Below are 14,169 nucleotides of genomic sequence, written 5' to 3' on the forward strand. Positions count from 1 at the left end.
AACATGAATATACGGTGTATGTGTTAGATGTGTGACATGTGTAACATCATATAAATAATTGTCGCTCAGTTCAGTAAAATGTGTGATATGATGTGAGGTTCTCCTTTAAGAGTTGAGTATAGGATTTTCCCTTGACACATCATCACATGATGAGTAATGTGACACGCAAATGATGAAAACATCTAAAAGTACAATGTAAATCAAATAATACACGTCAGGTGTGACAATGCAGTGAATGCCCCCCACACTGTAATGCTAATCACATTTGTATTGTGAGCAATGAAACGTAAACAGTACTATACTGTTATACGTCCCCGCTCCATTGACTCCATTGATGTACAGAACATTTTTTTTTTCTAAGTGCCGTTCCGGCAGCCTTAGAGATCGTTCTCCCCTCCAACTTGCCAACTTTAGTTGGCGGGAGAAATTGGCCATAACATCTCAATTTCTTAGTGCCGATCAGCCCCGATAAGCTGATTTTGCTACTTGAATATAGACGATTTAAAAAAGTGGCGATAAGTGCCGAAAACAGGCTTATCGACAGCAGACTGGCCATAACAAAATTATCGGCTACGAAACCTGCCGAAATCAAGCACATATCGGCGCTTACTGAATCTCAAACCCAATTTTGCCTATAAAATGGCGAAAAAACCCTTATCAACGCTTACTGCATAGAGCCCTATGTGTTAATCAGTCCATATGGTGAAAATTACTGTTTCTATTGGGCAAGGCTATAGACAATAATAATTGTACTGAACTTACATGAATACAATCTAATAACATTTTGAAACATTTAAAAAAAGGGCAAGTTACATAATCAGAACTTATGAACCGTCATTTAGAGTATTCCAAATAGTATATATATTGATTACGGAGGATGATGTCATACATAATATCGATGAATGGCTATATATATATATATAAATGCATCAATTATCAATACCATAGTTAAAAGAACTCAATAGATTATCAATCAGTGAGTTATTCATACTCTTTGATCCATTATACTTAAGGTTTCTAGGAGGGCAATCCTCGATGTATATTATATGATACAAATGGCTATGGAATTCTAGGGGCAGAGATAAGGTATTTAGAGAGATTAGAAGATATATCTTCATAGTGCAATTTCTACAGTGCAGTATAAAACTTAGATATTTTCTAAAGATAGGGACCTAGGTGGATACTGTATTGAATGTAGATATTGACAGGGATTATCCGAGTAATGCTGGTAGGACAAGACACTTCTTATTATTAACAAATAACTGTGAATGAGTATATATAAATATATAATCATGTAAGTGCTTAAATAATTAAGTACATATAAATGTATATTTAATCTTGTTTCTTAATTTTTAGGTTAAAGAAATTACGTTTCATTCACACATAACTTCAGACATCTAATATCATTGGACATTTGTAGATTACATCAAAAAACAGTAAATATTTGAACACAAAATGCATATTGGCTTTGTGTATTAAATACACACATTTTATAAAACATTAGTTACAATATGCAATATAGTGAAATAATCATATTAGATGTTCTATATCAATATTCATTTGCAGGTATTATATATCAAGAGAAAACAAGATATTATTTAAACATAGCTAAGACATTTCCTAAAAGGTATGATTATACAGACAAGGGACTATAATCAATCAGATATTTATATTGAGACGCAGAAGGCTGGGACGAAAAGGAAGCAGGAAAGAGCAGAAAGAAACACATCATTAGATATGGTCACATGTTTATATCAAAAAGGGTGCAAGGTCTATTTCTGCATTTTAAGCCTTTGGGGGTAAGTGTCTTTAGACGGTGGATCCAGAATGTCTCCCTTTTGAGCAATTCTGATCCCCTATCACCTCCCCTCCAATGTGGTTGTACATGTTCAATGTATAAAAAGAAAACTGATGAATCACAATATACCTAAACATTTTGTGGAATGTCAGGACGGCGAACCAACATGCTTGCAATTCAAAGCCATTGAACATGTACAACCACATTGGAGGGGAGGTGATAGGGGAGCAGAATTGCCCTCCTAGAAACCTTAAGTATAATGGATCAAAGAGTATGAATAACTCACTGATTGATAATCTATTGAGTTCTTTTAACTATGGTATTGATAATTGATGCATTTATATATATATATAGCCATTCATCGATATTATGTATGACATCATCCTCCGTAATCAATACATATACTATTTGGAATACTCTAAATGACGGTTCATAGGTTCTGATTATGTAACTTGCCCTTCTATAAAATGTTTCAAAATGTTATTAGATTGTATTCATGTAAGTTCAGTACAATTATTATTGTCTATAGCCTTGCCCAATAGAAACAGTAATTTGCGCCATATGGACTGATTAACACATAGTGTTTTAGATCATTAGCCGGATGCAGTCTATCCAGACTGGGCGAAACGCGTAGAGTGTTGCTTTTTGGACCAGAAGGCGATCCGTAGTTCTCCAGCCAAGCAGCCGTTACGTCACACGCCCTTACGGACGCAGCGAGATGAGCTCCGACATCAGACTGCAGGCGAGGAGAACCTGGAGGCTCCAGGGGAGGCGGTGAGATCGGCGGTGACCCTTCGATATTCACATATTATGTGACAAATGCTTATTTTAACTTTGCACATTGTAAGTGCGCACTTTTATATCGTTCTTTTATAAAGTTTATATGTATCAGCCTGATCGCGCTATGTAGTGCTTTCTCATCTCTTTTACACATATACCATTCCATTGGTGAATACGCGTGGGAGGGAGATCCAAACAGCATTCATTCTATACGGGCAGCAGCCCTATCTGCTAACTGCACTCTATTCATCTATATCTTGTGAGTAGGCTGAACATCCGAGCCAAGATTGCATCTCAAATTAGACCTCATTGTTCTTACATCTGCACTTAAATTGTGTATTCTTCTCTTTGTCCCATATACTGTATGCTCCTCCTGGATTACATAATAGTCTGCACACACTCCATATCTTATTTGGTCAGCACTAGTATACAGCCTTTTTGTTATTACACATAAGGTACCTTGATTTAGATTAGGAATTCAGTAGGCGATACTTCATTTTCTTTCCCACTCCTTTAATATCTATGTGTGCATTGGCCAGCCCCTGTCACTTGTTGTATACATTTGCCACGCCCAGTAGCTCTCTTTTTGACATAAATATATATTCATGATGTGGTGGGTGTGGGAGTTTGAGCTCGCTGGGAATATGTGTTAATCTATTTCTGATTGGTAACAGTTGTATGGAGGTAGGGGGCACCTCCTCCCCCCCCCCCCCAGAGATCACTCCTCACCTTTTTAACTTGGGATGTCATTTCACTTTGCTGCAAGAACAGGGCCTGCTATGGTTCATACAGAGGTAACGGGAAAGATTCACAGTGTAGTGTAGGACCTGCATTAATTTTGGTTATACCTTGACGTGGTGTGCCGGCTTTTAACACTTTGGCCAAAGGGTTTAACTGAATAACCAAGTAAATATTATTATTATTTATACTTATTACTTTTATATGTTTTGTCAATTGGATGTAGCATTGTGTATGTATCCCACCCATCCCATCCTATCCTATCCCACCCATCCCATCCTATCCCACCCATCCCATCCTATCCCACCCATCCCTTCCTCCCCTCCCTCCCCTCTCTCCCTTCCTCCCCTCCCTCCCCCCCCTCCCATTTCAGGGGTATTTTGAAATGGTATATTTTGCTACACATTATAGGCTCAGTCTTATTCATTGAAGTGTGTGCGCAGGGATATCAAACAAAAAGTTGGCGCTTGCAAAGAAATACCCAATAATATAAAGTGAACAATATAAATGTAGTATAAGAAAGTGTATCGGTGGAAATGCACATGCACACTAAAACGTGTACACAAATGTGGATAGTGATTTTCATTAAAAAAAAAAAAAAAAGATATAGTGAATGTGACAACTAAAAATACAGTGAATAATTTCATATAAGTTATAATATAATGTTTGATATAATAAACGTCCATATGATTGAGTGTTTGGAATAAAGGATATAAAATCTGTGACGGGTTCGCAGCCTCTGAGAGGATGCGCCACATCCACGGGTATCTATTTAGAAAAAGGGAAAAAGTGGCGCGTGGCACACAGAGTAAATCTGTTCTGACATTTATTATCATATAAAGGTTTAAAAGTAGCACACACACACACGTGTAGCAAGATCGTGCTCATGGGAGAGATTCAATATCTCACGCACATGGTACACACCTGTGGGGAGCTTCTAGAAACACAGATGGGGGGCTGGCGCTCCGAATCCGGTGTCCATGGCTCAGGTGTTAGGTCCACGCTATTCCCAGCCGTCCAGGGATACAAGGTCCACGCTATTCCCAGCCGTCCAGGATACAAGGTCCACGCTATTCCCAGCCGTCCAGGATACAAGATCCACGCTATTCCCAGCCGTCCAGGATACAAGATCCACGCTATTCCAAGCCGTCCAGGGATACAAGGTCCACGCTATTCCAAGCCGTCCAGGGATACAAGGTCCACGCTATTCCAAGCCGTCCAGGGTACAAGGTCCACGCTATGCCCAGCCGTCCAGGATACAAGGTCCACGCTATTCCAAGCCGTCCAGGATACAAGGTCCACGCTATTCAAGCCGTCCAGGATACAAGGTCCACGCTATTCCAAGCCGTCCAGGATACAAGGTCCACGCGATTCCCAGCCGTCCAGGATACAAGATCCACGCTATGCCCAGCCGTCCAGGATACAAGGTCCACGCTATGCCCAGCCGTCCAGGATACAAGGTCCACGCTATGCCCAGCCGTCCTGGATACAAGGTCCACGCTATTCCCAGCTGTCCAGGATACCAGGTCAACGCTATTCCCAGCCGTCCAGGATACAAGGTCCACGCTATTCCAAGCCGTCCAGGATATAAGGTCCACGCTATTCCAAGCCGTCCAGGATACAAGGTCCACGCTATTCCCAGCCGTCCAGGATACAAGGTCCCACGCTATTCCAAGCCGTCCAGGATACAAGGTCCACGCTATTCCCAGCCGTCCAGGATACAAGGTCCACGCTATTCCAAGCCGTCCAGGATATAAGGTCCACGCTATTCCAAGCCGTCCAGGACACAAGGTCCACGCTATTCCAAGCCGTCCAGGATACAAGGTCCACGCTATTCCCAGCCGTCCAGGACACAAGGTCCACGCTATTCCAAGCCGTCCAGGATACAAGGTCCACGCTATTCCCAGCCGTCCAGGATACAAGGGCCACGCTATTCCAAGCCGTCCAGGATACAAGGTCCACGCTATTCCCAGCCGTCCAGGATACAAGGTCCACGCTATTCCCAGCCGTCCAGGATACAAGGTCCACGCTATTCCCAGCCGTCCAGGATACAAGGTCCACGCTATTCCCAGCCGTCCAGGATACAAGGTCCACGCTATTCCCAGCCGTCCAGGATACAAGGTCCACGCTATTCCCAGCCGTCCAGGATACAAGGTCCACGCTATGCCCAGCCGTCCAGGGTACAAGGTCCACGCTATTCCCAGCCGTCCAGGATACAAGGTTCACGCTATTCCAAGCCGTCCAGGATACAAGATCCACGCTATTCCAAGCCGTCCAGGATACAAGGTCCACGCTATTCCAAGCCGTCCAGGATACAAGGTTCACGCTATTCCCAGCCGTCCAGGATACAAGGTCCACGCTATTCCCAGCAGTCCAGGATACAAGGTCCATGCTATTCCCAGCCGTCCAGGGTACAAGGTCCACGCTATTCCCAGCCGTCCAGGATACAAGGTCCACGCTATTCCAAGCCGTCCAGGATACAAGGTCCACGCTATTCCAAGCCGTCCAGGATACAAGGTCCACGCTATTCCCAGCCGTCCAGGGTACAAGGTCCACGCTATTCCAAGCCGTCCAGGGTACAAGGTCCACGCTATGCCCACCCGTCCAGGGTACAAGGTCCACGCTATTCCCAGCCGTCCAGGGTACAAGGTCCACGCTATGCCCACCCGTCCAGGGTACAAGGTCCACGCTATTCCCAGCAGTCCAGGATACAAATGTCAACAGTTAGTAAAGGGTCCAAGTGGAGACGTGCTGACGCAACACGCCAAATATCCGGGTCCCAACGCGTTTCGGCAAACGTGACTTCGGCAGGGGTATGAGGAATCTAGTGCCAATTAGTTTTATATAGCATGAAATAAAGCCAAAGCAGCTGGACAATATAATTAGTGATGGGAATCACCTAGGGAACTTTCTCAAGGATGCGGTGCATTGAAAACTGTGGAATAAGCAAATCTAAAAATACTACACAATATAAAGATAAAAATAAATAAATGAAACATGTATGCAATGAGAATACAGAGAGATTCTTATAATAACTATTCAGACAAACATAGACCACTGAATAAAATTAAATAAAATGGTATGAAAAGCCATAAACATTTATAAAAATAAACAAATACATAAAAATACAGGGATGTTAATTAGAAATGAGTGTTTCCACCCATACATATATTATCCCAGGGCTGGATGTTAAAGCTGCTTTGAAGGGAAAGGAACTATTGCTATATGGACCAGAGGCCAGTTTTTGCTGCTGTCCGGGGGTGATGTGTGATCCCTCTATGGAATAAACCTTTCATTGTACAAGTGAGCCGCCGCCCCCTGCGTTTTTTTGGCCGTGCGCTGCCCTTTTCTGCTTTACCTGCTCTATGGACCAGAGGCGCCTGGGGAACACACTGAAGAGTGACCAAATATGGCAAGAATGGACGACAAAGCCTCATTATAGACTAGAGTGCTGGTATCAATACGTTCGTTAAAACCACCTGGGGCAAGAGTACCCATTGGGTAAATCCAAAATGTAACCCATCCCCCGCAAAATAGAGGAGGCGGATATGCTCAAGACCCATGGCAGCCAAAAGTCTGGGGTTCTTATGGTGATGTAGGTGGAAGTGTCGGGCACACTGTGGAAAAGGAGACCTCTGCTCACATTCGGTGTGGGACAGAGTGAGGGAGAGGCCCGCCGCTGGGGGACAGCCAGGGTCCGGCGGCGAGAGGACCATCAGCCGGAGCCTGGCCAGAGGTCAGCCCAACTTGCAGTGCTGGCAGGCCAGGCCCCCTACAGCCACCGGCCCGGGACCCTTGTATAGTGCCGCCCACGTACACGGCGCTTTACCCCAGTAACACACGGGACATAATAATATAACATAATGGGAATAAGCGCTTCAGACATAAAAGTAACATAAGGGAAAAGGAGTCCCTGCCCCGAAGAGCTTACAATCTAAATTGTAGAGTAAGTTGGGAGAACTTAGAGATGGTATCACTATTACCCCCTCACTCCATCAATTAACCCTCAGTCGCACGTGCGATGCGCTCTGAGCGCGTGTTTGGCACACACACCATTTTAGCAATTTGCACTTCTATATTTAGTAACTACTAGCTGATATACCCGGCGTTGCCCGGAGGCAGGGAGGGGACGGGGGGCGTGAAAGGCAGGGAGGGGGGTGGGGGCGTGAAAGGCAGGGAGGGGGGTGGGGGCGTGAAAGGCAGGGAGGGGGGTGGGGGCGTGAAAGGCAGGGAGGGGGGTGGGGGCGTGAAAGGCAGGGGGTGAAAGGCAGGGGGGTGGCATCAAAGGCAGGGGGGGTGGCGTCAAAGGCAGGGGGGGGCGTCAAAGGCAAGGGGGGGGGCGTCAAAGGCAGGGGGGGGCGTCAAAGGCAGGGGGGGGCGTCAAAGGCAGGGGGGGGGCGTCAAAGGCAGGGGGGGGCGTCAAAGGCAGGGGGGCGTCAAAGGCAGGGGGGGGCGTCAAAGGCAGGGGGGGCGTCAAAGGCAGGGGGGGGGCGTCAAAGGCAGGGGGGGCGTCAAAGGCAGGGGGGGGCGTCAAAGGCAGGGGGGGCGTCAAAGGCAGGGGGGGCGTCAAAGGCGGGGGGGGCGTCAAAGGCGGGGGGGGGCGTCAAAGGCGGGGGGGGGGCGTCAAAGGCAGGGGGGGGCGTCAAAGGCAGGGGGGGGCGTCAAAGGCAGGGGGGGCGTCAAAGGCAGGGGGGGGCGTCAAAGGCAGGGGGGGGCGTCAAGGCAGGGGGGGGCGTCAAAGGCAGGGGGGGGGCGTCAAAGGCAGGGGGGGGGCGTCAAAGGCAGGGGGGGGGGCGTCAAAGGCAGGGGGGGGGGCGTCAAAGGCAGGGGGGGGGCGTCAAAGGCAGGGGGGGGGCGTCAAAGGCAGGGGGGGGGGCGTCAAAGGCAGGGGGGGGGGCGTCAAAGGCAGGGGGGGGCGTCAAAGGCAGGGGGGGGGCGTCAAAGGCAGGGGGGGGGCGTCAAAGGCAGGGGGGGGGGCGTCAAAGGCAGGGGGTGGGGGGCGTCAAAGGCAGGGGGGGGGCGTCAAAGCATGGATTCCCTCCCCCTGCATTTCCTCACCTGCCAGCATGCCGCGCTCCTCGGCCTGCCAGTGGTTCTCTCCCCCCTCGTGGCCTCCGGCGACCTCCCGGTGGCACAAAGGAGCTATTGCGCGGCCGCAACTCCCTGCCGCCCTCCTCCTGCTCCTCAGGGATGTGACCGGGGTAGCAGCGAGTGGGGGTGGGGGGTGAGCCGTAGAGAGCGTGCTCTGGGCGGTGGGGGAAGTGGTTGAGAGCCGGGGAGCGGGGGTCCTTCCGGAGGCTGCCTGCCCACTGCCTGTCCCCCGCCGGGGAGGGAAGGAAGTGAGCGCCGGGGAGGGAGGAAAGTGAGCGCCGGGGAGGGAGGTGAGTTCCTTCCGGGCGCCGCCATCTTTGGTACTTGGTGCCGCGAGGCAGCTGCAGGAGGAAGGGGGTCCTTCCGGGCGCCGCCATCTTAGCCACTCGGCGAGGCTGCCTGCCCACTGCCTGTTCCCCCGCCGGGGAGGGAATGTGAGCGCCGGGGAGGGAGGGAAGTGAGCGCCGGGGAGAGAGGGAAGTGAGCGCCGGGGAGAGGGAGGTGAGTGAGTGCCGGGGAGGGAGGTGAGTGCCGGGGAGGGAGGTGAGTGAGCACGGGGAGGGAGGTGAGTGAGCACCGGGGAGGGAGGTGAGTGTGATGGGGGGGGTGAGGAGAGCGTGAGAGTGAGTGTGTGTGTGCCGAGGGGAAGAGAGTGGCAGTTGGGTGACTTCAGAGCCACCAATCTGATTGGCCAGAGGCTGAGACCAATCAGATTCACCGCAGCTAGTACCAACCTTTCGATTTTATATATTAAGACGAAGCGAGCGAGTGTGGTCGCTGCTGCTCCCAAGCCAAGTGGGCGGTGCTGCGCATGCGTGCCGAGCCGGTGGCACTACACATGAGCGACACCCCTTTTTGCTCAGTGATGTCACTAGCTTTCTTTACTTGTCACCAGGAAGGTAATTTGCTCCAATGACATGTTTGTACAGGTTCTGTAGGTGCAGCAGACGTTTCACTCCAAACCTTCCCCCAAATACATACATACCGATCTCCGGGATCGTCTCAGGCTTGGGCCAGTGGCTGTAGAGGACCCCGGCTCTCCACAACCGCGGGCCTCCCTCACCGACGCCAACACTCTTCCACAGCAAGCTTCGGACGTCAGCGTGCGCGGGGCCTCCCACTCATGCCCAGCTTGCTTCCGGCGCACACTGGCGCACACTGGCGCAGTGTTGGCATCAGTGAGAGAGAATACCCAGCAGAGGCGGCCGTGTAGATAGGGAGATCAGATGTCCCGGATTTTAGGGCTCGATCACGACTTTTTGGGGTGGTGTTCTATTTCTATTGGCCGCGCAGGCGCGATCGGCACTTGCAGGCATCTCGTGCGCATGTGCAACCAGGCAGCTACAATCACGCATGCGCACGAGCGGTCGGCACTCGTGTGACATTTGTCCTGGTTTTTCAGGGACAAATCTGGTCACCCCGCACGTGGGGACACACGACACCACACGTTCTGAAACCTGGCTCTTTCATATTTAGCTTTAAGTCTATCCAAAGGCCGCGCATATAGTGCCCGCGACCGGCATCACCACCCATCGCGAGTTATATTTTGCTTTGCGCCGGCGTTGCGGGCTTTCGATTTGTTTAGGGGCTGTCACGTGACAGGCCTTGAAAAATCAAATATTCCCGGCTTCCAAAGTCTGCAACGTCGCTCCGTCGCACTTACTATAAGCACACACGGCGTCACCCGTTGCGGGCACTATACGCACGGCCTAAGAAGCTTTGTATTCTACTATACCAGCCTGTACCACCTCTGATGGGAGACTGTTCCATGAATCCACACCCCTTTCAGTGAACATCTTCACATTTCCCAAGCATGACCTCTGGTCATAAACACTTCTATGAAATTCTTCCCGCACTTTAACCCTTTATGTAAAATTCCAACCATATCTCCCTCCTCCCAAGTGCACATATCAAAGGAGCGAAGTTTAATTTGCATTTACTTTAAGAGGCGAACATTTGAAATATTAAATGTCCAGGAGGTTAAAATGAAGCTCTCCCCGGGGAAGCCCAAAGGTTGTCATGGCAACTTCAGACACTCCATTCTGAAAATACTGATTTAAAGAGCAGGCGCCCCCACACTCGGGGCAAGATACCAGCATTGTAGGAGATACTTACGGTGACGGTGCACAGCAAAGCGACCTGAAGACAAGTGATTTGGTCTTGGAGAGCGACGGCAGCGTCACATGAGCAGTTCAGCCAATGAGGGCAAACTGCGCATGGGCACGCCTCTGCCACACCCCGTCACCGCCCAAGGACTCCTGAAACAAAGTGAAACTATCGCTATAGCAACACGTCGTCGCGCGGTCACACGCCCGTCCCCATCGCTATAAGCGGAAACAGACAGCTGGGCTCCGAGGGGAAACGGCTGCATGGTTTGTTTTAATGTTTCCCGATCAGTTTGTAGCTTGCACCATTTTTGTAGCTAAATGGGCTGAAATAATGACCCCCAGGTCCCTTTCTATTCCCAATGTGTAAACATTCCCATAATACACCTCACCATTAGTCATATTACCTCGCCAAAGGAGAGAACTCGGGCATATCTGTGAGCACACCTCTCCCTCCAAACCATTTGTATTGTCACTAATACGGATATTAAAAAGCACAGGTCCCAGTACAAACACTCCCCACCCCCCTCATTATCCCTGAGGTCCCCTCCTCCTCCCCCCCTCATTATCCCTGAGGTCCCCTCCTCCTCCCCCCCTCAGGTCCTCCTCATGTTCTCCCTGAGGTCCCCTCCTCATCCCCCCCCCCATTATCCCTGAGGTCCCCTCCTCCTCCTCATGTTCTCCCTGAGGTCCTCCTCCTCCTCATGTTCTCCCTGAGGTCCCCTCCTCCTCCCCCCCCTCATTATCCCTGAGGTCCCCTCCTCCTCCTCATGTTCTCCCTTTACCACAACTATCGCCAATCCTTCCACCAATGTCCCATCCATTCTACCCCCTGAAACCCGTTTACCCGGGATTGGACCGTGCCAGAGGCCTTTACTAACCGGCATCGCACGGCGTCACCTTCCAGAGGGCGGGTGCCCACAAAACGGCAACTTTATTCTTATAAACCGGTCTCTGCTCCGGACTTATTTTGGCGCCAGGAAAACCTACGCGGAGAAGGCGGGACACCTACGCGGAGAAGGCGGGACACCTACGCGGAGAAGGCGCGACACCTACGCGGAGAAGGCGCGACACGTACGCGGAGAAGGCGCGACACCTACGCGGAGAAGGCGCGACAGCTACGCGGAGAAGGCGCGACACCTACGCGGAGAAGGCGCGACACCCACGCGGAGAAGGCGCGACACCCACGCGGAGAAGGCGGGACACCCACGCGGAGAAGGCGCGATACCCACGCGGAGAAGGCGCGACAGCCACGCGGAGAAGGCGCGATACCCAATCAGCCCCCAACTTCTGCCCCAAACAAAAGAACACAAACTCTCTTTATTTTTAGTTTTATTTTGCACGGTTTTCTTGGTTCATTTCACAGAAAGTTTAGCTCCGTATTTTTCATTTTTTTCCGTTTGCTGCCACGCAAATTAAACTCCGCCGGCCGGGTATTTTATTTTTTAACGGCTGTATTTTCTCTCGCTCTTTTTTTTGTACTTTTTTTCCTCATTTCTTTTTTTTTTCTTTACATTTTATTGTATTTTTTTTATTTTTTATTTTAAAACGAGTCCATCAAGGAAAGCTCTAAACCCTTCGCCCCCTCCCCTCCCCCCACCTCCTCCTTCTCCTCCCCCAATCCCCTCCCAAAATGCAAATGTGGTGCTCGGACACCCGTTGCTTTGAGAACCCCTTCACCACCGAGATTTAGGGCGACGCAGCACTGCGGGGAGTCGGGTGACAGCGTGCGGACGCCTGCTCGGAGTGCCTTATTGCCGTGGAAGAGGGCGGAGACGTGTTTCAACACCTTACGGCCATCGCCTTTTAGCCACAGCTCTGTAGGGAACATTTGCCTCTGCTCAGAAGTGAAGGGGTTAATCTTTCCAGCTTTCTTATGCCCCCTGGTTTTGTTACGATTCTTCAGCACACGTTTTCGCAGGGACGCCTCTCAAAGCGCGCCTCACATTCTTTGCTCTCTAGCACTCTTGCTCTGCGTCCCCCTTTTTTGGCGTGACGCACACTAGGGGGGTATAGAAGCCGTTCCACAATGGTTCTCTGTTCAGGAGGTGCCGTCTGAGTAGGCTCGGGTAGGTTACCTGCCCTCGCTGAGGGGGGGAGAGGAAAATGCTGGTGAGAAGTGGGCGCAGTAGTGAGAGTTTCAAAGATATGTCAACGATACTTCATCCTGCTTTCTTCCCGTCATGCGACTGTCCATATGGTCAGATTGCCTTCTCTCTGTATTACACCTAATCCTCCCCCTCCCCACCATTCTGCCGTCTCCTTGTCTTCACTCTCACAAATCTACCCCCCCTCCCCCAAATCTCTCTCCCCTCTGCCCAGACTGTCTCCTATATGCCCTACACCTCACCCATCCCTCACCCCGGGAAGGACCTTGATACATCCCTGGGAAACTGCCCCTGCGATTTTCAGACTAGTTGCTTAGGTAGCCACGTGCCATTATTCACGCGGAACATTACTTGTACAGTAAGTTAAGCGAATGTAAATAGACACGGGACAGATGGACTACACGTTAAGCCTTCTGCTCCGACCCCTTTGGAGAAGAAGCTGAGGAGCCCGGGCTCACATATCTCCCGTAGTGTGCTCAGACCCTCTCCAGATTCAAACATCTCCCGTGTCCGTCTCTCCTGGATCCTGCTCTATCTGCAGACTACCTCATGTCTATCTTTGCTGTTAGTACACGCGTGTCACCGGTGACAGAAGGCGTGTCCATACTCACCGAGAACAGGCAGGTCGTAGGAGCGCAGCTATCGGAATAACCTCGTGAAATCTCGGAAAGCCCAGCACACCTGTTTACATTCCTCAGCACTGCAAAAAACACACAGCCATAAAACATGGGGACACGAAGAGCGCCCCTCTACCACCCGCGGAATACCTGTACCGTGTCCACACGTCTGGTACCACAGCAGTGTATGTAGGGGGGCGGTGTGTGCGGCCGAGGGTGTGCGTGGCACATCTGCAACCCGTGCGGTGTATAAAATATAGTAGTGTGTGGACGCTTCAAACCCCCATGTGGTCACAGCCATCGGGAGCTCAGAGGTCCCCAAGCTGTAGGAGAGGTCAGTATTCCCCTCACCTTGTGACTTGCTTGTGGAAGTCCGTTAGCTGTTTGTGCGTCACCGTCACCGCCCCACCAGATGTCTCCTTTGGTAAACTCTTCAATGACGCTTCCAGCCACCGACAAAACGTCTTAAGGAGAGAACAAGAACTCTTACATAGAAGCATAGCGAAGAAACAACAACCAATATCGCAGTCAGTAACTAACAATGCCACCCCTGACCATACTAAATTAATATATAATATACACAGGAAAGAAACTGGTGAGAAGGGGAGTTACGTGACAGGAACATATTCCATATGAAAGGTGTGTGGTGTACGCAGGCGACCCAGTGCCGGAGCCGGCTTCCTCTTCGGTAACTCAGCGTCACAGCAATCCCACCGCGCTGCTTCCTCTTCGGTAACTCAGCGTCACAGCAATCCCACCGCGCTGCTTCCTCTCCCCTAACTCAGCGTCACAGCAATTCCACCGCGCTGCTTCCTCTTCCCTAACTCAGCGTTACCGCGTCACAGCAATCCCACCGCGCTGCTTCCTCTTCCCTAACTCAGCGTCACAGCAATTCCACCGCGCTGCTTCCTCTTCCCTAACTCAGCGTTACC

The 14,169-nt window shown here is 50.3% G+C and overlaps 1 protein-coding gene across 4 annotated transcripts in view; it reads right to left on the reverse strand.

Annotated features, from left to right (window-relative positions):
* Positions 1 to 11,831: 11,831 nt before the first annotated feature.
* The window catches only part of TNPO3 (transportin 3), a 115,341-nt gene continuing 113,003 nt past the window's right edge, over positions 11,832 to 14,169 (reverse strand). For all 4 annotated transcript variants that reach the window (XM_075599257.1, XM_075599258.1, XM_075599259.1 and 1 more), the window contains 3 exons: positions 13,589 to 13,701; positions 13,232 to 13,320; positions 11,832 to 12,599 (listed from right to left, as the gene is read on the reverse strand). In XM_075599257.1, coding sequence (XP_075455372.1) covers positions 13,260 to 13,320; positions 13,589 to 13,701 — 174 coding nt within the window. In that variant the 3' untranslated portion in view covers positions 11,832 to 12,599; positions 13,232 to 13,259. The remainder of the gene's footprint in view (positions 12,600 to 13,231; positions 13,321 to 13,588; positions 13,702 to 14,169) is intronic.

Source organism: Ascaphus truei, chromosome 5 (genome assembly GCF_040206685.1).
Source record: "Ascaphus truei isolate aAscTru1 chromosome 5, aAscTru1.hap1, whole genome shotgun sequence".
Classification (NCBI taxonomy): Eukaryota; Metazoa; Chordata; class Amphibia; order Anura; family Ascaphidae; genus Ascaphus; species Ascaphus truei.